The sequence below is a fragment of the Nomascus leucogenys genome, chromosome 7b, assembly GCF_006542625.1.
Source record: "Nomascus leucogenys isolate Asia chromosome 7b, Asia_NLE_v1, whole genome shotgun sequence".
NCBI classification, from domain to species: Eukaryota; Metazoa; Chordata; class Mammalia; order Primates; family Hylobatidae; genus Nomascus; species Nomascus leucogenys.
Genome location: NC_044387.1, coordinates 538968 through 558757, shown reverse-complemented (window position 1 = coordinate 558757; position 19790 = coordinate 538968). Strand labels below are relative to the sequence as shown.

General features: G+C 55.5%; 1 protein-coding gene and 2 long non-coding RNA genes across 9 annotated transcripts in view; 2 read left to right on the top strand and 1 right to left on the bottom strand.

Moving 5' to 3' along the window:
• Positions 1-1852, top strand: part of LOC115835928 — a 2137-nt gene extending 285 nt beyond the window's left edge. The window contains exons 2-4 of the long non-coding RNA XR_004030893.1: positions 907-1030; positions 1168-1269; positions 1778-1852. This is a non-coding gene — a long non-coding RNA (uncharacterized LOC115835928). The remainder of the gene's footprint in view (positions 1-906; positions 1031-1167; positions 1270-1777) is intronic.
• Positions 1-19790, bottom strand: part of TUBGCP6 (tubulin gamma complex associated protein 6) — a 27191-nt gene extending 7401 nt beyond the window's left edge. For 5 of the 7 annotated variants that reach the window (XR_004030890.1, XR_004030891.1, XM_030815304.1 and 2 more), the window contains exons 1-10: positions 18483-19790; positions 15078-15241; positions 8254-8464; positions 4422-4595; positions 3033-3154; positions 2128-2206; positions 1857-1966; positions 1362-1453; positions 1125-1264; positions 887-1036 (exon numbers count right to left, since the gene is read on the bottom strand). Coding sequence is in view for 5 of the 7 variants with exons in the window: in XM_030815304.1 (XP_030671164.1) it covers positions 887-1036; positions 1125-1264; positions 1362-1453; positions 1857-1966; positions 2128-2206; positions 3033-3154; positions 4422-4595; positions 8254-8464; positions 15078-15241; positions 18483-19223 (1983 nt within the window). In the remaining 2 variants the exon portion in view is untranslated. Of the gene's footprint in view, positions 1-886; positions 1037-1124; positions 1265-1361; positions 1454-1856; positions 1967-2127; positions 2207-3032; positions 3155-4421; positions 5240-8253; positions 8465-15077; positions 15242-18482 lie in introns of those variants that run through there. The other 2 variants (XM_030815307.1, XM_030815308.1) reach the window with 2 other exon arrangements.
• On the top strand, positions 4567-8088 carry LOC115835929. Its single transcript, XR_004030894.1, has 2 exons — positions 4567-4652; positions 7786-8088. It is a non-coding gene; the product is annotated as an uncharacterized LOC115835929 (long non-coding RNA).

Sequence of the window (19790 nt, the reverse complement as noted above, 5' to 3'; positions counted from 1 at the left end):
TCGAGCCACTGCACTCCAGCCTCCTGGCTGACACAGGGATACCCTGTCTCAAAGAAAAAAACAGCAACTGAATCCTCTGACCCCTCACCTAGGATGCCCAGACACCTGTGGACTCAGGGCCAGCAGGGGAGACACATGGTCCAAGGGTTCGAGGAGGGACACCGCCCCCCCGCCGCCCCTCCCACACCCCCCAGGCTCTCAGCAGTGGCAAGGCTGGCTCCAGCCCACGAACGGGAGCTGACCGGCTCTCATAGAGACATCTGGGGCTGAGGACCCCAGGCTGTGTGTGCCCACCCTGGAAGGAAACCAAGAGGCCTCAGAGAGGGGGCTTCCCCCACTCAGCCCCTTAGGCCTGCCCCTGCCCAAGTATCCCTGCTGCCCGCCAGGCACCAGGCCAGAAAGGGTGTTCCTGGGAATGGCACTGACTGTACCACCAAGCCCCTCCCAGAGGACACAGGAGAGACATGGCCCGTCCCTGACACACTGTCCCTTCCCAGCAGGAGGGGGGCTTGCAAAGGGCGAAGGCCATCTGAGTGCAGGACCACAGGCCCTGCTGCCCTGGAGTGCAGCCAGGACTAGGACTGTCTGTCCACAGCCAGCGGGCCCAGGGGAAGCCCCAGCAGAGTTTCCCATGCCAGCAAAGCCTGGGCTTCGCGCTAAGCCACCCAGACCCAGGAGGAGAAGACAGAGCCCCTGCCTGGCATCTGGCTCCAGGACATTCATCTCAGCTCCCCCTTGGCACCCACCCAGGCCACCGCCAGGACAGAAAATGCCAGAAGGGAGGCCCCCATCTTGCACAGCCCTCACATCCGCCCCACCAACCTGAGACCCCAGGAAGCAGAGGCAGGGGTTAGGGAAAGCCCCCGAGACCCGTGGTGCCACGCACCTTCTCCTCCTTGCTGACAGAGCTGTGGCGGGCCACCCTCTCCATGCGCCCAACGTAGACGGCACAGTCCTTCTCAATCTCCTTCAACTCCTCAAGGGAGAAAATCACCGAGATCCGGGGGACGGGGACGTCGGACCAACAGAGGTAATGCTGCCAAAGGAGACACAAACACAGCCACCAGCACTCAGCCCCAGGGAAGACCGGCCCCTCTCTTCCCCACACATGAGCCCCTCCTCACCCGGGGGCAGCAGAGCTTCAGCAGGTTAATGGTCTTCCCGCAGACGTATACGTCGTGGGCAATGTGCTTCAGAAACACAGGAACACAGTCCTCCACCTCTTTGGAGATGAGCACGTAGCCATGTGTCCAGTACGACTTATCTAAGGTAGGGTGAACGCCAGGGTGGCCGGCATGGCCATGGCCCTGAACCCAGGCCCACAGGCACGGACCCCTGCCCCGCAACCAGCTGCCACCTACCTCGGAAGCTGAGGTACTCGTGGTTCACCTGAATCATGAACTCGCCATAAGCGTCTCTGAACACCCCGCTGTACACCCAGTCGTGGATGAACCTGCAGTTGGGGAGCAGCAGGGGTAAGTGTAGTCATCGGAGAGGTGGGTGGGGCCAGCAGTGAGGGGCGGGGTGGGGCGTGGCTGTCAGTGAGGGGCGGGGTGGGGCGTGGCTGTCAGTGAGGGGCAGGGCAGGGGCGTAGCTGTCAGTGAGGGGCAAGGTCGTAGCTGTGAGAGGTGGGGTGGGGTGTGGCCATCCATGAAGGGCAGGATGGAGTGGGGGCAGGGTGCGGGGTGTGGAGTGGGGTTCGGGTGGGGGGTTGGGGGCTCCTGCCCAGTCCACCTATCCTGCCCTCCCCTTCCTGTGTGATCCCCACATTCAGCAGGTGTCTGACAAAGGACTGCTCTCAAATGTCTGCCTGGTGGGAGTGCGCGCCCGCCACACCCGCCCAGCCCACTGCCCACCGGGTGTAGGGCTCGCAGCTGGTCTTCAGCAGGGACAGCAGCACAGGGTAGTGCTCGTTGCTGCAGTTGTGCAGCGCCTCCTGGTAGAGGTAGGACAACAGCTTCACGCCCTGCAGACCGCAAAGGGGGCGGCGGGGGGCGCAGCTCAGTGCACCCGGCACCGGGAATGAGGCACAGCCCTGCCGGCAGCAGCCCCCCAGGGACACACTCAGCCGCCCCCCTTTCCTGGAGCCTGCCAGGCTGACACACTCGGCAGGGACGCACAACTCACGGTGGGAAACGCGGCCCTGGGGCCTCCTCCACAGGTGCCCGGGAGCACAACCCCAACGCCACAGAGCTCGGCCAGGTACCTAGACCCAGAGGCAGGATCAGACCAGGTGACCGGGCTCAGGGTCCCCAGGCCTGGATCAGATCGTGAGCAAAATCTCCACGTATCTTCATGTTCCCTGGGGCAACTGACTTCAGATGCAGGCTTTAAAAACCACATGCACCCCAACGACCCAGAAATGGGCTCCCTGCAGGACTCGTGCCCAGCCCTGTGCCCCTGCGCTGTCCACACACACCCCACTGAAGTACCCACACCCAACAGGCCCTCCCTCCCAGGCTCCGGCCAACACATGAATCACCCTGATCCTTCCACTTCCGGGGGCTGCACCTGAGAGCCCCTCCCATCCACACAGTGGTACCAAGCATCTGCCACAACTCGCACCCTTCACAGCCCAGGTCCCCTGCCCCGCAGCGTCTCAGCCCTTGGGTCTCCTCAGCGCTGCCACACTCTGCTCCTCAGCCTGGAAGGTCGCCTCTCCCACTGCTCCCAACGCCCAACTCCTCACTCTTCCTTCTCTGACGGCACTTGCCAATAGCCCCAGCCTGGGTGCTCACTAACCAGCTTGTGTGTACCAGACGCCACATCCCCAGGGACCCTGTGTGCCAATTAGGCAGGAGCCGCCGGGCCTGGAGGGCCTGGATGGGGCAGCTGTGGTGGGCCCAGAGCAGACACACCCGCTCAGCACCCGGCACCTGGTGAACTCAGCCAGCCAAGGGCCGTCCAGTCGCCTGCTGAGGGCTGTTCTCACAGGCCCTCCTTGCCAGGGAGCAGGGCAAACCCTCCACCGCCCAGCAAGCCCCACACCGCTCCCGCAAAGTCCCCCGTTCAGCTGCCATGCTGAGGCTCACCTGAGCTGCCGGCCCAGTTTCTTGAAGAGAAAACCAATGGTGAGGAGGCTCAGGGTGGGCGGAGTGGAAAGGACACAGGCCCGGTAATACTGCAGGTACCTCCTCAGGCCACTGGTGAAGGCCTGTGGGCAAAGAGGCTGGGAGGAGGGCGGCCAGGCACATGGACGCAGCTGTGCCTAGGGCCTGAGGGGCACCAGTGCTGGGCACAGCGCTTTCTTTCCTGCCTTGGCTCTGGGCTCCATTTCCAAGCAGTGGGCCTCTGTGAGCCACGTCCCGCCACCGGGCCAGGCGGAAATGCAGCCCATCCACAAGAAGCCAGAAGCTGTGGTCCGCCACCAACCCTTCCTCTCATCTGAGACCAGCTGCCCCAGGGGCGTGGCAAAGGGGCTGGGGGAGTGAGGGGGGAAACAGCGGCCGTGCTCTGTGCACGGACACTAGTGCTGTGAGGGCTACAGCTGCTCGGACCACAGCTGTCTCAGTGGCACCAGCATCCTGGGCAATGCCACAGCAGCAGGCCCTGCAGGTCACGCTAAGACAGGGGCACCCTCAACCAATCTCAGTCCACCTACCCCAGGAGCCGCCTGGCTATGCCTGCCAGATAAGCAAGAACCACAGTCCAGCCCTTCTCAGCGTCCCCTGCTCTGACCCCTTCTCCACCATCTCTAGCTCTCAAGTCCCCCAGGGCTGAGCCTCTACCTAGAAGCTCTCCCCGCCCCGTGCAGCTTCCACCACACCCACCTCCACAGCCCGTCTAAAACGTAAACCTCACAACATCACCCCACCCGACAGCCCCTGCTGCGGCAGCAACAGTCAAAGGAGGCTGCACCGCGTGGCTCCTCCAGGGCCCTCTGCCCACCTTCCCTGACACCCTCCGCTCAATCCCCCAAATGCCCCATCATCCGCCTGCCTATTCTCTCCCACTCAAGGTGCAGACCCTGTCCCATGGGCCTCTTCCCAGCACATGAGCCAGCTTCAAGACTCACCAAACAGCAGCTTCCGGAGCCAGACTTGGCTCAGAACTCCCAGCAATGTAAATTCACCCAACAGGAGGGCCCTGCCCTGTCAGTCATCTGCAATGTGCCGGGCCCACTGGGGAGCAGGCAGCAAGAGCCCCATTCACACCTTTCCTGCCCTGGGCACCCCTAATGCTGGCTGCACCTGCCTCCCATGCACCCCAGGGCCCACACACATCTGCCCCAGGTTTCTAGTGAGGTAAAACATCCTCACTGACCCATCCCTCAAGAGCCACTATCGGGTTTCGGATGTTAGCCAAGGAAAGAAAAGGTTTAGACTCTCTGGTCCTGCAGAAGGACCTCTGAGATTCTCTTTTCCAGGTCGTGTGCACCGTTCTCACAAAGGTGTGTGACAACCATGAGGCGAAGGCCATACCTGGAACACGAGGCCCTTGCTGTACAAAGAGTCCAGGACGGGCTGCAGAGAGAAGTGACTCAGGCGCGTGTAGCAGGTCCCATACTCGGCCACTTCCGAGAGCAGGCTGCTGATGCTCTCGGGAGATGCTCCTGACACATGGACACCCCGCTTCACCACAAAGGCCTGGGCTGGCTGCACAGGGGCAGAGGACACCAGTCACAGAGGCCAGGCACCCAGACCCCCAGTAAGGTGCCATCTCCCTCCACCCTTGCACCCAAACCCACACCACCTAGAGTGCCCCCAGGACCCAAAAGCAAATGCCCAGAAGGCATACCCAGAACTCCTACACCGAGGGACCAGACCGAGGCACAAATCCTCACTGACTACACTGAAAAATGCATGTTTAAAATGCCAAGTGTAGAAAAGGGTAGAAAAAAACAGAACACCTTCCACAGGACACAAGTACACAAACAGCCTCCTGGGGCAGAAGCTATAAAACATGATGGCCGTGAGACCCACTCATTCGACTCTTAGGGATGAATTAGAGGAAATGATGGAAGATGCACAAAGACTTGCCACAGCACATTCTCCGAAATATGTTTACAACCAGAGTGGAGACCCCAATAGAGGGCTCATGACAACCAAAACGAATGGGCAGCAGAAGCCAGGAGGGAGGTTACAGCTGCAAATACCCACGTTAGGAAAAAGAGATATCCCACGTTACAAAGGAACAAGATATCAAACCACAACGGCACTGTGTATACCCTAAAGAGATATTTTAAAAAGAGCTGTTAGGCCAAGCACAGTGGCTCACACCTATAATCCCAGAACTTTAGGAGGCTGAGGCAGGAGCATCACTTGAGCCCAGAGGTCTGAGACCAGCCTGGGCAACACAGCAAGACCCCCATCTCTAAAAAAATTTTAAAAGTTAGGGCAGGCATGGTGGCTCATGCCTGTGATCCCAGCACTTCAGAAGGCCGAGGCGGGTGGATCACTTCAGGTCAGGAGTTCATGATGAGCCTGGCCAACATGGCAAAGCCCCGTCTCTACTAAAAATACAAAAATTAGCCAGGCGTGGTGGTGTGCACCTGTAGTCCCAGCTACGCAGGAGGCTGAGGCAGGAGAATCGTTGAATGCGGGAGGCGGAGGTTGCAGTGAGCTGAGATTATGCCTTTGCACTCCAGCCTGGGAGACAGAGCAAGACTCCATCTCAAAAAAAAAAAATTAAAAATTAGCCAGGCGTGATGGTGCATGCCTGTTGGTCCCAGCTGCTCAGAAGGCTGAGGCAGGAGGAGCAATTTGAGCCTAGGAAGTTGAGGCTGCAGTGAGTCATGTTTGAGCCATTGCACTCCAGCCTGGGTGATCCTGTCTCCAAAAAAAAAAAAAAAAAAAGAAAAAAGAAAAACAGGCTGGGCACAGTGGCTCCCGCCTGTAATCCCAGCACTTTGGGAGGCCGAAGCAAGTGGATCACTTGAGGTCAGGGGTTTGAGACCAGCCTCACCAACATGGTAAAAACCCACCTCCAATAAAAACAAAAATTAGCCGGGCGCGGTGGCTCACGCTTGTAATCCCAGCACTTTGGGAGGCCGAGGCGGGCGGATCACGAGGTCAGGAGATCGAGACCATGGTGAAACCCCGTCTCTACTAAAAATACAAAAAAATACAAAAAAATTAGCCGGGCGTGGTGGCGGGCGCCTGTAGTCCCAGCTACTCGGAGAGGCTGAGGCAGGAGAATGGCGTGAACCCAGGAGGCGGAGCTTGCGGTGAGCCGAGATTGCGCCACTGCACTCCAGCCTGGGCGACAGAGCGAGACTCCGTCTCAAAAAAAAAAAAAAAAAATTAGCCGGGCGGGGTAGTGCGCACCTATAATCCCAGCTACTCAGGAGGCTGAGGCAGGAGAATTGCTTAAACCCAGGAGGAAGAGGTTGCAGTGAGCTGAGATCACGCCATTGCACTCCAGCCTGGGCAACAGAGCGAGACTCTATCTCAAAAAAAAGAAAAAAGCAGTTAAACCCAAAACTAGCAGAAGGAAACAAATAATAATTAGAGCAGAAATAAATACAGAGTAGGCCAAGCACAGTGGCTCACACCTGTAACACCAGCAATTTGGGAGGCCAAGGTGGGTGAAATCACTTGAGGTCAGGACCTCGAGACCAGCCTGGTCAACATGGTGAAACCCCACCTCCACTAAAAATACAAAAATTAGCCAGGCGTGGTAGTCCACGCCTGTAGTCTCAGCTACTTGGGAGGCTGAGGCAGGAGAATCACTTGAACCCAGAAGGTGGCGGCTGCAGTGAGCTGAGATCGCACCACTGCACTCCAGCCAGGGAGACACAGTGAGAATCCGTCTCAAAAAGAAAAAAAAAAAATACAAAATAGTAAAACAATAGAATGAAACAAAAAGTTGGCACTTTGAAAAGATCAACAAAATTGACAAGTCTTAGCTAGAATAATTAAGAAAAAAGATGACTAGGGCTGGGCATGGCGGCTCACACCTGCAATCCCAGGACTTTGGGAGGGTGAGGCAGGCAGATCACTTAAGCCAAGGAGTTCAAGACCAGCCTGGGCAACACGGCAAGACCCCATCTCTTCAAGCATTTTAAAAATTAGCTGGGTGGGCCAGGCGTGGTGGCTCACGCCTGTAATCCTAGCACTTTGGGAGGCTGAGGTGGGTGGATCACTCCAGGTCAGGAGTCAGAGACCAGCCTGAGCAACATGGTGAAACCCCATCTCCACTAAAAATACAAAAATTAGCTGGCCGTAGTGACAGGCACCTGTAATCCCAGCTACTCGGGAGACTGAGGCAGGAGAATTGCTTGAACCTGGGAGGCGGAGTTTGCAGTGAACCGAGACCGTGCCATTACACTCCAGACTGGGCAACAGAGCAAGACTCTGTCTCAAAAAAAAAAAAAAAAAAAAAAAAAAAAAGAAAAAAATGAGCTGAGTGTGGTGGCACGTGCCTGTAGTCCCAGCTACATGGGAGGCTAAGGTGGGAGGATTGAGATTCAGCCCAGGAGGTCGAGGCTACTGTGAGCTGTGATGGTGCCACTGCACTCCAGCCTGGGCAAGAGAGGGAGACGCTGTCTCAGAAAAAAAAAAAAAGAGTCAGGGTTGGTTCCACACAATAAGGCTATCCCCACGACAGACAAGATGAGCTGTGAGCACGGTGTTGAGAACAGGCGCCCTCAGCGCTGGCAGCAGCTGGAGCTTGCTGGTGAGCACTTTTCTGGGGCAGTCACTGGCTGTGCTTCTAGTCCATTCTGAAGTCTAACAATGGCCACCATAAAAGAACATTTAAGACAAAGGTAGGGGATAAGCACTTAAATGAAAAAGCTGCAGAGCAAAACTTCATTTTTCTGAATATATCCATTTACTTCTTCAGTGCCCAGCAAGAGGGCTGGCTAAACGGCAGCTGGTGCCAGAACCAGCAAGTCCTGGCCCCATCCCGGATGACACCACGGTCCACTGAGAAGAGCAGCGCAGACCCCAATCTCGGGACGCTCTTGGCAGGCAGGTGCTCCTGCCAGCGGTGGGAAGGCTCAGAACGCGCCTGGCACTTCTCCAGGACGGAAATGGCAATGGGGGGAGGAACATTTTCTATCGCTTTGCTGACAGCAATAAACATGTTATTTCTCTGCAGCTTTTTAAAAGGACATTAATAAATTAACACCTTTTAGAACCAAAATGGGATGACTTCGGCTGTCATCACTGGTGGCCCTCGGAGCTGGCCTTCCCTGCCACTCCCCACTCCCTGCACTGGGGCTTGTTCTGCCCCACAAAGGGCTGGGCAGTGCGTGGTGGAGGGCAGGCCAGCCCCACACCACTGTGGCCGGGAGTGAGCAGTTCTCACCTGGCAGAGGGAAAACGTGGCAGACACGACCCCAATCAAGACGTTCAGCACATCTTTCACCAGCTCGCACTCCTTCACCAGCACGGGCTGCGGGGCCTGTAGGACGCCCCCGGCAAGCAGCTGGAGCTCCCCTTGGCGGAGCCTGCAGAACTTGTCAAAAGCGTCCCTTCCCGCCTCTGTCAGGTAAGGCTCCTCTCTGTGGCCAGGTGGGCTGTGAGGGGGGCAGGAGAGAGGCCATGAGCAGACGTGGTGACCTGCACCTCAGCACCAGGAGGCTTTCTCTTGGGAATGGGCATGAACGGAAGTGATTCAAAACAATAAACTCTAAGAAACATAGCCAGGTACGAATGTCAACTCACCACCCAGCCTTTTGTGGATGCTGCTGCTGTGAATACCAGCACAATCGATTCTATCAGGACAACTCATGTGGAAAAGTGTTCCAGGGCACCTACCTGGGGTCCTGGGCATGGCCAGGGGTATCCGACTGGCCCAGCCCTGGAAGAACACCCCAGGCCACACCAGTGGCCCTCAAGATGGTGACTCACTCATAAAGTATTCTTCTGTTAGAAACAAAACAAGATTTGTACACCCATGTACACAACAGCATCCACACCCTGTCCATGGCAGCATCCACACCCAGGTCCATGACAGCATCCACATCCCTGTTCATGGCAGCATCCTCCACAACCCTGTCCACAGCAGCATCCACACCCAGGTCCACTGCAGCATCATCCACACCCCCTGTCCATAGCAGCATCATCCATACCCCATCCATGGCAGCATCCACACCCATCCATAGCAGCATCATCCACACCCATGTACACAACAGCATCCACACCCATCCACGGCAGCATCAGCCACACACACCCCCGTCCACGGCAGCAGCATGCACACACACACCCCCCCAGTCCACGGCAGCATCACCCACACGCCCCCGTCCACGGCAGCATCACCCACACGCCCCCGTCCACGGCAGCATCACCCACACGCCCCCGTCCACGGCAGCATCACCCACACGCCCCCGTCCACGGCAGCATCACCCACACGCCCCCGTCCACGGCAGCATCACCCACACGCCCCCGTCCACGGCAGCATCACCCACACGCCCCCGTCCACGGCAGCATCACCCACACGCCCCCGTCCACGGCAGCATCACCCACACGCCCCCGTCCACGGCAGCATCACCCACACGCCCCAGTCCACGGCAGCATCACCCACACGCCCCCGTCCACGGCAGCATCACCCACACCCCCGTCCATGGCAGCATCAACCACCCCCCTGTCCACGGCAGTATACACACCCGTCCACGGGAACATCATCCACACCCTTATTCACAGCAGCATCATCCACACCCAGGTCCACAGCAGCATCCACACCCCTGTTCATGACAGCAGCATCCACATCCCTGTCCATGGCAGCATCCACACCCAGGTCCACGGAAGCATCCACATGCCTGTCCACAGCAGTATCCACACCCCCGTCCACAGCAACATCATCCACAACAGCCAGGGGAAGAGGAGCCTGAGCACCCGACGGAGGAGAATAAATACAGTCCGTGCAGACCCCCACCCATCATTCAGCCTTAAAAAGGAAGGCAGCTCAGACACATGCTCCAGAAGGCACAGCACTCAAGGACGCCACGTGGAGTGCAATGAGCCATCACAAAACACTGTCTCCACAGGGATGGCACTCGAGGACGCCAAGTGGAGTAAAATGAGCCATCACAAAACACTGTGCAACTCCACTTACATGAGGTCCCTACAGTGGCCAAAATCCTAGAGACAGAAAGTGGAGGCCAGGCGCGGTGGCTCACGCCTATAATCCCAACACTTTGGGAGGCCAAGAAAGGCAGATCACGAGGTCAGGAGTTCAAGACCAGCCTGGCCAACATGGTGAAACCCTGACTCTACTAAAAACACAAAAATTAGCTGGGCGTGGTGGCATGGGCCTATAATCCCAGCTGCTCGGGAGGCTAAGGCAGGAGAATGGCTTGAACCCGGGAGGTGGAGGTGGCAGTGAGCCAAGATCGTGCCACTGCACTCCAGCCTGAGCAACAGAGCAAGACTCCATCTCGGAAAAAAAAAAAAAAAGTGGAGTGAATGGGGAGTTGTTTAATGGGTTCAGAGTTTCCTGCAGATTTGCTGTGCAGCAGTGAAAATACACACAGCATTACAAAGCTGTACAACTGGTTAAGACGGTAAAAATATTATATAAATTTTACTACCCCACCTCAGAAACACCGTAAGAGATGGATACAGAAAAAAAATTCACAATTTTTTTTTTTTTTTTTTTTTTTTTTGAGATGGAGTCTCGCTCTGTCACCCAGGCTGGAGTGCAGTGGCATGATCTCGGCTCATTGCAACCTCTGCCTCCTGGGTTCACGCCACTCTCCTGCCTCAGCCTCCCGAGCAGCTGGGACTACAGGCACGTGCCACCACGCCTGGCTAATTTTTTGTATTTTTAGTAGAGATGGGGTTTCACTGTGTTAGCCAGGATGGTCTCAATCTCCTGACCTCGTGATCCGCCCACCTCAGCCTCCCAAAGTGCTGGGATTACAGGCATGAGCCACTGCACCTGGCCAAGTTCACAAATTTTTTTTTTTTTTTTTTGAGACGGAGTCTCGCTCTGTCACCCAGGCTGGAGTGCAGTGGCGCGACCTCGGCTCACTGCAAGCTCCGCCTCCCGGGTTCACGCCATTCTCCTGCCTCAGCCTCCAGAGTAGCTGGGACTACAGGTGCCCGCCACCACGCCCGGCTAATTTTTTGTATTTTTAGTAGAGACGGGGTTTCACCATGTTAGCCAGGATGGTCTCGGTCTCCTGACCTCGTGATCCGCCCGTCTCGGCCTCCCAAAGTGATGGGATTACAGGCGTGGGCCACCGTGCCCGGCCTAGTTCACAAATTTTTAAGACAAAAACAGGCAAGCTGGGCTGGTACAGGCAGCCCTGGGCACATGCAACTCTGAGGAATTTGCCTCCTGCCGGTGCTGAGGCTGTGAAACCACATGTACTGGCGCTGCACACACTCACACCCCCATCCTCCCTGCAAAAACAATCAGCTCCAAGAAACACACTTTTACTGACCACCTCTGCTATGTGGAGGGTGGGCTGGAGGGGGCAGGAGGAAGGAGACCAGCCCTGAGGTGTCCAGTCAGCAGGTGGGGCCGCTCTGGACCCCAGACGCCTGCCCAGGCTCCCTCAGGATGAGATGAGCATGAGGAAGACACAGCCTCTCAGAGCCTCTGTCTGACCCTGCATTTCTTCCTGCAGATGGCCTCGGCAGGGGTGCAGGCTGTGGGCACAACCCTGCTTCCCCCTGCAGCCACTTCCACCCCATCTCCTCCAGGACTGGACCCCAGCGCTGCCATGGCTGTACACCCCCTTGGTGACTCAGAGCTGAGAAAAAAAAGCCCATAGCGAAAACACAAAGACACAGCGCAGCATCCTGCAGACTATGGAGTGAACACCGCCCCCCACAGGTCCCCAGGGAGAACACAGCCCAAAATGTAGCAAAATGCTTCCCCCAGATGGATGGCACATGCAGAGAAAGAGACCATTCCAGGGTCTGAAAGGCCTCCCTCCGCCTTAACCCAGCCCTTGCAGCTCAGCAGCAGGGAGGGCCGTGAGCAGTCGGACAGTGCTGGCTCTCAGGGTGGGCTAGAGCAGGGGAGAGTGGCCCCCCGTGGGGTCTTGGGACCTGTGGGACAGCAGGGTTGATGTCTTGGAGAGTGGAGAGGGCTCAATTTCTGGCTGGGCGGCAGTTTCTTTAGCCACCTGCTGGTCAGAGCTCATCACAGCAGGAAACTAGCAGGTGGCTGGGATTTAAAACGAAACAAGACCAAACGATTTGCCAAAGGAACTTGAACCACAGCATCAGGCTGACCCGACTGCAGTGTCAGGGGCCGTGGGATCAGGGAGTAGAGGGGCCCAGGGGACGTAAACTCAGGTCCAGCCACTGTGTGGCCGTGTGCAGGTCAGCCGCTGGACACTGAGATGACCACAGCACTTTCACTCTGCAAGGCCCTGGGCAGAGAAAGTCCCTACAGGAGCTGCCCAGGCTGTGCTCAGCACACTGCCAGGCACACAGCAGCACCTCCCTGTAGGAACCACCGCCAGGCCCCACCGTGCCGGAGCTCCGCAGCGTAGGAACCACCACAGGTGCCCCCACAGTGCCAGAGCTCTGCAGTCTCCAGCGTATTCAGAACAGGGTGATGAGGAGAGTGAGTGACCGTGTCTCCTAATCAGCAACCCGAAAAAATGAACCTAGAAAAGGGGGAGCACGGTGGCTCATGCCTGTAATCCCAGCACTTTGGGAGGCTGAGGCAAGCAGATCACCTGAGATCAGGAGTTCAAGACCAGCCTGACCAACATGGTGAAACCCCATCTCTACAAAAAATACAAAAATTAACCGTGCATGGTGATGCACCCCTGTAATCCCAGCTACTCAGGAGGCTGAGGCAGGGAGAACTGCTTGAACCCAGGAGGTGGAGGTTGCAGTGAGCCATGACCACACCACTGCATTCCAGCCTGGGTGTCAGAGTAAGACTTCATCTCAAAACAAAACAAAAAAAGGCTGGGCGCAGTGGCTCATGCCTGTAATCCCAGCACTTTGGGAGGCCGAGGCGGGTGGATCACCTGAGGTTGGGAGTTCGAGACCAGCCTGACCAACATGGAGAAACACCATCTCTACTAAAAATACAAAATTAGCCAGGCGTGGTGGCACATGCCTCTAATCCCACTGTAATCCCAGCTACTCGGGAGGCTGAGGCAGGAGAATCGCTTGAACCCAGGAGGCAGAGGTTGCAGTGAGCCAAGATTGCGCCATTGCACTCCAGCCTGGGCAACAAGGGCAAAGAGAAAGAAAGAAAGAAAAATAAAAGAGAGAGAGAGAGAGACAAACTTATGAGGGAGAGTTTGGGGGACCTAGTTTGTTTAGGATGAAAGGAGTTGCCTAATTATGGTGAGCTGAAGAATGTTCCAGGTGAAGGGAACCTGGTATTGGAAGGTTGAGTTTTTACAAAAATTAGCTGGGCATGGTGGCGGGTGCCTGTAATCCCAGCTACTCAGAAGGCTGAGACAGGGAGAATTACTTGAACCTGGGAGGTGGAGGTTGCAGTGAGCTGGAGATGGTGCCACCGCACTCCAGCCTGGGCAACAGAACGAGACTCCGCCTCAATAAATAAATAAATACCAAAAAAAGAGAAAAAAATACTATTAGCAGACATGTACAGAAAAAAGCAATAACTTGTAGGGCCAGTTTTTTTTTTTGAGACGGAGTCTCGCTCTGTCACCTCGGCTGGAGTGCAGTGGCGTGATATCCGCTCACTGCAAGCTCCGCCTCCTGGGTTCACACCATTCTCCTGCCTCAGCCTCCCCAGTAGCTGGGACTACAGGCACTTGCCACCACGCCTGGCTAATTTTTTGTATTTTTAGTAGAGATGGGGTTTCACTGTGTTAGCCAGGATGGTCTCGATCTCCTGACCTCGTGATCCGCCCGCCGCAGCCTCCCAAAGGCCAGTTTTTAAACATGTGAGGGATTGGCAGAGAGCAGGACCATGAGATTTGCTTTGACTGATGCACCAGCAGGAAGTGACACGGCAGGAAGGCCCTGGCAGTCAGGATAAGGCCACCACCACTGTGCTGGGAAGCAGGGAGATAGTCATCCCTGCGGGAATCTTCATGATGTCAGGAAAGCTCGCCCACCCGGGGGCACATGCTCCTGTCCAGGCTGCAAGAGCCCAGCCACTGCATCCCAGAGCACTCAGCTCCCGGCCAGCCCTGACTCTTTCACCCAACACTCCCCAAACCGATACCCACAGGATCACCAGTGGACTGGATGTGAACGGGGCATTCCATGGCCAAACATCTGGGGAAATGCGTGTTTTTTTTGTTTTTGTGTTTTTTGAGATAGTCACTCTGTCACCCAGGCTGGAGTGCAGTGGTGCAATCTCGGCTCACTGCAAACTCCGCCTCACGGGTTCAAGCGATGCCTGTGCCTCAACCTCCTGAGTAGCTGGGATTACAAGTGAGCGCCACCACGCCCAGCTAATTTTTGTATTTTTAGTAGAGACGGGGTTTCACCATGTTGGCCAGGCCGGTCTCAAAATCCTGACTTCAGGTGATCTGCCGGCCTCGGCCTCCCAAAGTGCTGGGATTACAGGTGTGAGCCACCGCGCCCAGCCAAAATAAATATTCTCTACCTGGGTTCTGGGAGTTATCAAAAGATACCACCACATTAAAGACTGACAGGTGCTGAGTGCAGAGGCCTCTGGACCCAGGTGAGCCAGGGAGTGAGTGGCTACTGCATCCAGAGAGCAAGCTGCTGGCACCAGTCAGGAAAAAGCTGCTGCAGCTGGAGCTTCTCATCACCCAGACTGCCCCTCCCAACTCCTCCAGACACGGACGGAAACGGCTCCTTCATCAGCATCCCGTGCCCAGAGGGCATTTCTTCTTGGCACTAACCACACAGCCGGCCAGGCAGCTCTCTTGCTCTTAAGGACATAACTTAGCTGCCCCGACTGCTCTGCCCAGCAGGTGTGATCTGGTTACTGGCACGGGGAGGGGAGCTCTGCCCGACAGGTGTGATCTGGTTACTGGCACGGGGAGGTGAGGCCTCCTTAAAGGCTGTTAGTGCTTTCCTCTCTGCATTTCTCTTAACTCCCAGGACTCAATTTTGGACACTAGCTTAGGTTACTAACCCATTACAACTGCCTGGACCCCTGAGTACACAACGCCCCCCACACACCCCACCCCCACACACCCCACCCAAGGCCATGCTCATGCAGGGGTAGGGGCACTGCATGCCAAGGCGAAGAAGGGCACACACCAGCCGACTCGCTCCCAGCACCTCCGCTTGCTGGCCTCATAGGTGAGTGCGGCTTCCCACAGGTCCACGTCTGGGGTCACGCTGGGCTCAGACTGGGAATCAGGAGTCAAGTTGGACGCTGACTGGAATCCTTCGTCTTCCCACTGATCCACACTCGGTGGGACCTGGAGACATAGGGAAGGGCAAACCGCCACTTATTCCTATGCCCACATTTCATCCAAGGGCGATGAGAATTCCAGGAACTTTATCCACCTAGTTCCATTGACTTGTTAGAGGCAAAGGCCTAGCAAAATGTTCCTTCTGTTTTTCTCAAGCACATGTGTACCATACAATGTTTCCCACCAATGAGCCATTTAAGGAATTAAAATAATTCGTCAAGGCTGCCAATTTCCAATTCCATATAAGACATAAGCCTCAGTGGAACCTACAGTGAAACTTTTTGAGATGCTCAGACCTGGAAATTCCATCGTGGGGAACCCAGAACAAAAAAATCACACTAAACATTAAAAAACTACTGTACACCAGGGCCGGGCACGGTGGCTCACGCCTGTAATCCCAGCACTACGGGAGGCTGAGGCGGGTGGATCACCTGAGGTCAGGAGTTCAAGACCAGCCTGGCCAGCATGGTGAAACCCCGTGTCTACTAAAAATATAAAAATCGGCCAGGCATGGTGGTGGGCACCTGTGGTCCCAGCTACTCGGGAGGCTGAGGCAGGAGAATTGCTTGAATCCGGGAAATGGAGGTTGCAGTGAGCTGAGATTGCGCCACCACACTCCAGCCTGGGCGACAGAGCAAGACTGTGGGCGGCAAGCCACCCAGGTGCCAAGGCAAGAGACCAAGGGCACGAGTTGTTCTAGTATAATAAAGAAAATATACAGAACAAGAATAGTTATACTATAGATCATAAATATGATTATATAAGAACATTATTAATCATTAGTTTGCAGCAATTACTCCTTATTCCAATATTATAATAATCTTCGCTCTACAATTATAACTTATGAGAAACCAGGCCATACACAGAAAGGAGCTGAAGCGGCACGGTGAGAAGTGACCAGAAGAGTGTGAGCCTTCTGTTATGCCCGGACAGGGCCACTAGAGGGCTCCTTGGTCTAGTGGTAATGGCAGCACCTGGGAAAACGCCCGTTATCTAGCGGACCTTGGTCTGGCGGTAGCGTCAGTGCCTAGGAAAAGCACCCACTACTTAGTGGACGGGAAAGGGAGTCTCCCTTTCCCCCTTTCCCTGGGGGAGCTAAAGAAGACTCTGCTCCACCACCTCTTGTGGAGGGCCTGACATGAGTCAGGCCCGCCCGCAATTATCCAGAGGCCTAACCGTCTCCCTGTGATGCTGTGCTTCAGCGGTCACGCTCCTGGTCGGCTTTCATGTTCCATCCTGTACACCTGGCTCTGCCTTCTAGATAGCAGCAGCAGAATTAGTGAAAGTACTAGAAGTCTCTGAAATGCAGAAATAACGGCGTAAGCTGTCTCCTCTCTCTTTCTCCACCTCGGCTGCCAAACAGGGAAGGGCCCCCTGTCCAGTGGACATGTGACCTTACCTATCATTGGAGATGGCTCACACTCCTTACCCTGCCCCCTTGTCTTGTATCCAATAAATAACAGCGCAGCCTGGCATTTGGGGTCACTACTGGTCTCCACGTCTTGGTGGTAGTGGTCCCCCGAGGCCCAGCTGTTTTTTCTTTTATCTCTGTCTTGTGTTTTTATTTCTACCATCTCTCGTCTCCGCACACGGGGAGAAAAACCCACAGACCCTGTAGGGCTGGTCCCTACACAAGACTCCATCTCAAAAAAAAAAAAAGAAAAGAAAGAAAAATCAGGCCGGGCTCACGCCTGTAATCCCAGCACTTTGGGAGGCCGAGGCGGGCGGATCACGAGGTCAGGAGATCAAGACCATCCTGGCTAAAACGGTGAAACCCCGTCTCTACTAAAAATACAAAAAATTAGCCGGGCGTGGTGGCAGGTGCCTGTAGTCCCAGCTACTCGGGAGGCTGAGGCGGGAGAATGGTGTGAACCTGGGAGGCAGACCTTGCAGTGAACCAAGATTGTGCCACCACACTCCAGCCTAGGCGACAGAACTAGACTGTCTCAAAAAAAAAAATAAATAAATAAAATAAAATTAAAAAATAAAAATACAAATATATAAAACACAAAAATTAGCTGTGTGTGGTGACGCATGCCTGTAGTCCCAGATACTTAGGAGGCTGAGGGAGGAGACTCGCTTGAACCCAGGAGATGCAGGTTGCGGTGAGCTGAGACCATACCACTGCACTCCAGCCTGGGCGACAGAGCAAGACTTGTCTCAAAAACAAAAAAACAAAACAAAACTGCTGTACATCAAGACATTTGCTGTAGCATTATGTATGTTTCTAAATCATCTAGCTATGGAATAAGAATAGAATCACTAGTAACAACGTATCCTTTTGGCAACACTGATAAAGCAATACAATACAAAACTCGAATGAGGAGCTACATAGTACCATGGGAAAGCGTCAGGCGACAGACAGCAAAAGCATATCCAATTGCACGAATTATAGAACATGAACACTTTTGCCACACGTGGCTACTGAGCACTTGAAATGTGGCTTGTGGGGCTGAGGAACTGAATTTTTTATTTTGTTTTAATTAACTTCAATTTAAATGGCAGCTCTAGAAGGCAGAGGTGGCTTAACGACATGCCCTGTTAGGTAAAGATGAAAAGCAGCACGTTCCTTTGGCCGGCAGGTGGGCAGCACTGTTGCTGCAGAGGAGGGTGGCCGCCAGGAAGCCAACTCCAGCAGCCCCACCTCAGGACAATGCAGCCACCAGACTATCCCCCCTTTTACCATAATAAAAGGAAAGTCACTGGGCTGGGCACAGTGGCTCATGCCTGTAATCCCAGCACTTTGGGAGGCCGAGGCAGGCGGATCAAGAGGTCAGGAGTTCAAGACCAGCCTAGCCAGCATGGTGAAACCCCGTCTCTGCTAAAAATACAAAAATTAGCTGGGCGTGGTGGCGTGCGCCTGAATCCCAGCTACTCGGGAGGCTGAAGTAGGAAAATCACATGACCCCGGGAGGCGGAGGTTACAGTGAGCCGAGATCACGCCACCGCACTCCAGCCTGGGCAACAGAACAGACTCCATCTCAAAAAAAAAAAAAAAAAAAAAAAAATTAAGCCGGGCGTCGTGGCAGGTGCCTGTAATTTCAGCTACTTGGGAGGCTGAGGTACGAGAACTGCTTGAGCCCAGAAGGTGGAGGTTGCGGTGAGCCAAGATCGCGCCACTGCACTCCAGCCTGGGTGACAGAGTGATACCGTCTCAACAACAACAACAAAAAAAGAATCAGAAAGGTCACATAAAGCATTTTCCAAACCCCGAGAGAGATGAAAGAGAAAAAACCAAACATTCTACCTTAATGGCCAGCCCAGAGACGTCCGCATTGTCTGGCAGGGGGGGCAGGCCCAGTCGGACGTCCATGTCATAAGTGCGGCTGTGCACAAGGGCCCCGAAGAGCGAGACCCGGGTGTCTCTCTCGAACCTGTCACCACAAGGGTCACCAAATGAGAAGAGCCCGACGGTGGGCAGGCCAGTGCCTGGAGCAGCCTCCATAACCTCAAGTGTTTCCTGGATCATGCTGTGACACAAACACTCTTCTCTGGAGATCAGAGACTGAACGTGCATCTCAAACACACTCAGGTCGTCGCAATCATAGCCGCTGTACGGAACGTTTCTCCCCACATGCTTGTTGTTAAGGAAGTAGTCTCGTTTTCTCGGCAGAACTTGAGGGGGACCACTCCCTGCCAGCTGAACCAGGAGGTCCAAAACAGACCCCACCTCCAAAAGCGGACAGCAAGGGGCTGCTTCAAGCTCCTCCACAAGCTCCTCCAAACGGTCGGCCTTGGGGCCCAGGCCACCCACTCTCAAGTCAAAGGACAACATGAGGATCTTGTTTCTCGCTGGTAGTTTTGACATGTCAGGCTGCAGCTGTTGAGTCTCATCTTGAAAAAGATTTGTGAAAAGAGCATTGTAGGCCACCTTCTTGAGGCTCCGCTTTGCCCTCTTCCGGTTCACACTGCGCTGGCCCAGGTGAGTCTTGGCAGCCGGCAGGAGGGCCTCACACAGGTCGTCGAACAGCTGCGTGATGCTGGCCATGCCCCTTCTCAGCTCCGGGCCCCCGGCGTGTGGGAAAACACCTCACCCGGGCTTCACTGACGCTCCGGAAGACAGGGAGTGAGAGAGGGTCTGAAGACGCTGAATGACAGGCGGCCTGTCCAACGCCGAAGCTCAGAACTGGTATTTTTAAAGGAGGTCTTGCGGTTGCTCTACTCAGAGTAAACACGCCCTGCCCTCCCTAGCCCAAGCACGCTGCCCGGCGCCCGGCAGCCCACCAGAAGCCAGCTCGGCGTTTCTTCTAATTCAGTAGCCCTCAACCTTTAGGGAGTCGCAGAACCGTGGCAAACCCGAAGAACGAAACGCGCGCCCGCGCAGTACAGTGGACGAACGCGGCTTTGCACCCGTTCTTCGGGCCCCACGAGAGGAGACGGCCAGGAGAGGGTGCCACTCCGAGGCTCGTGGGCAGCGGAGAGTCTGGGGGCGCAGCCGGGTGGGTCCCGGGTTCTAGTCTGCACGTCCACCCGCTCTCCAGGCCTCACCCGTGGAAAGTGCCCACGGCTCCCGCTCCCGCCGCCTACGTCGCGTCACAGCCGCGCCAGTGTGAAG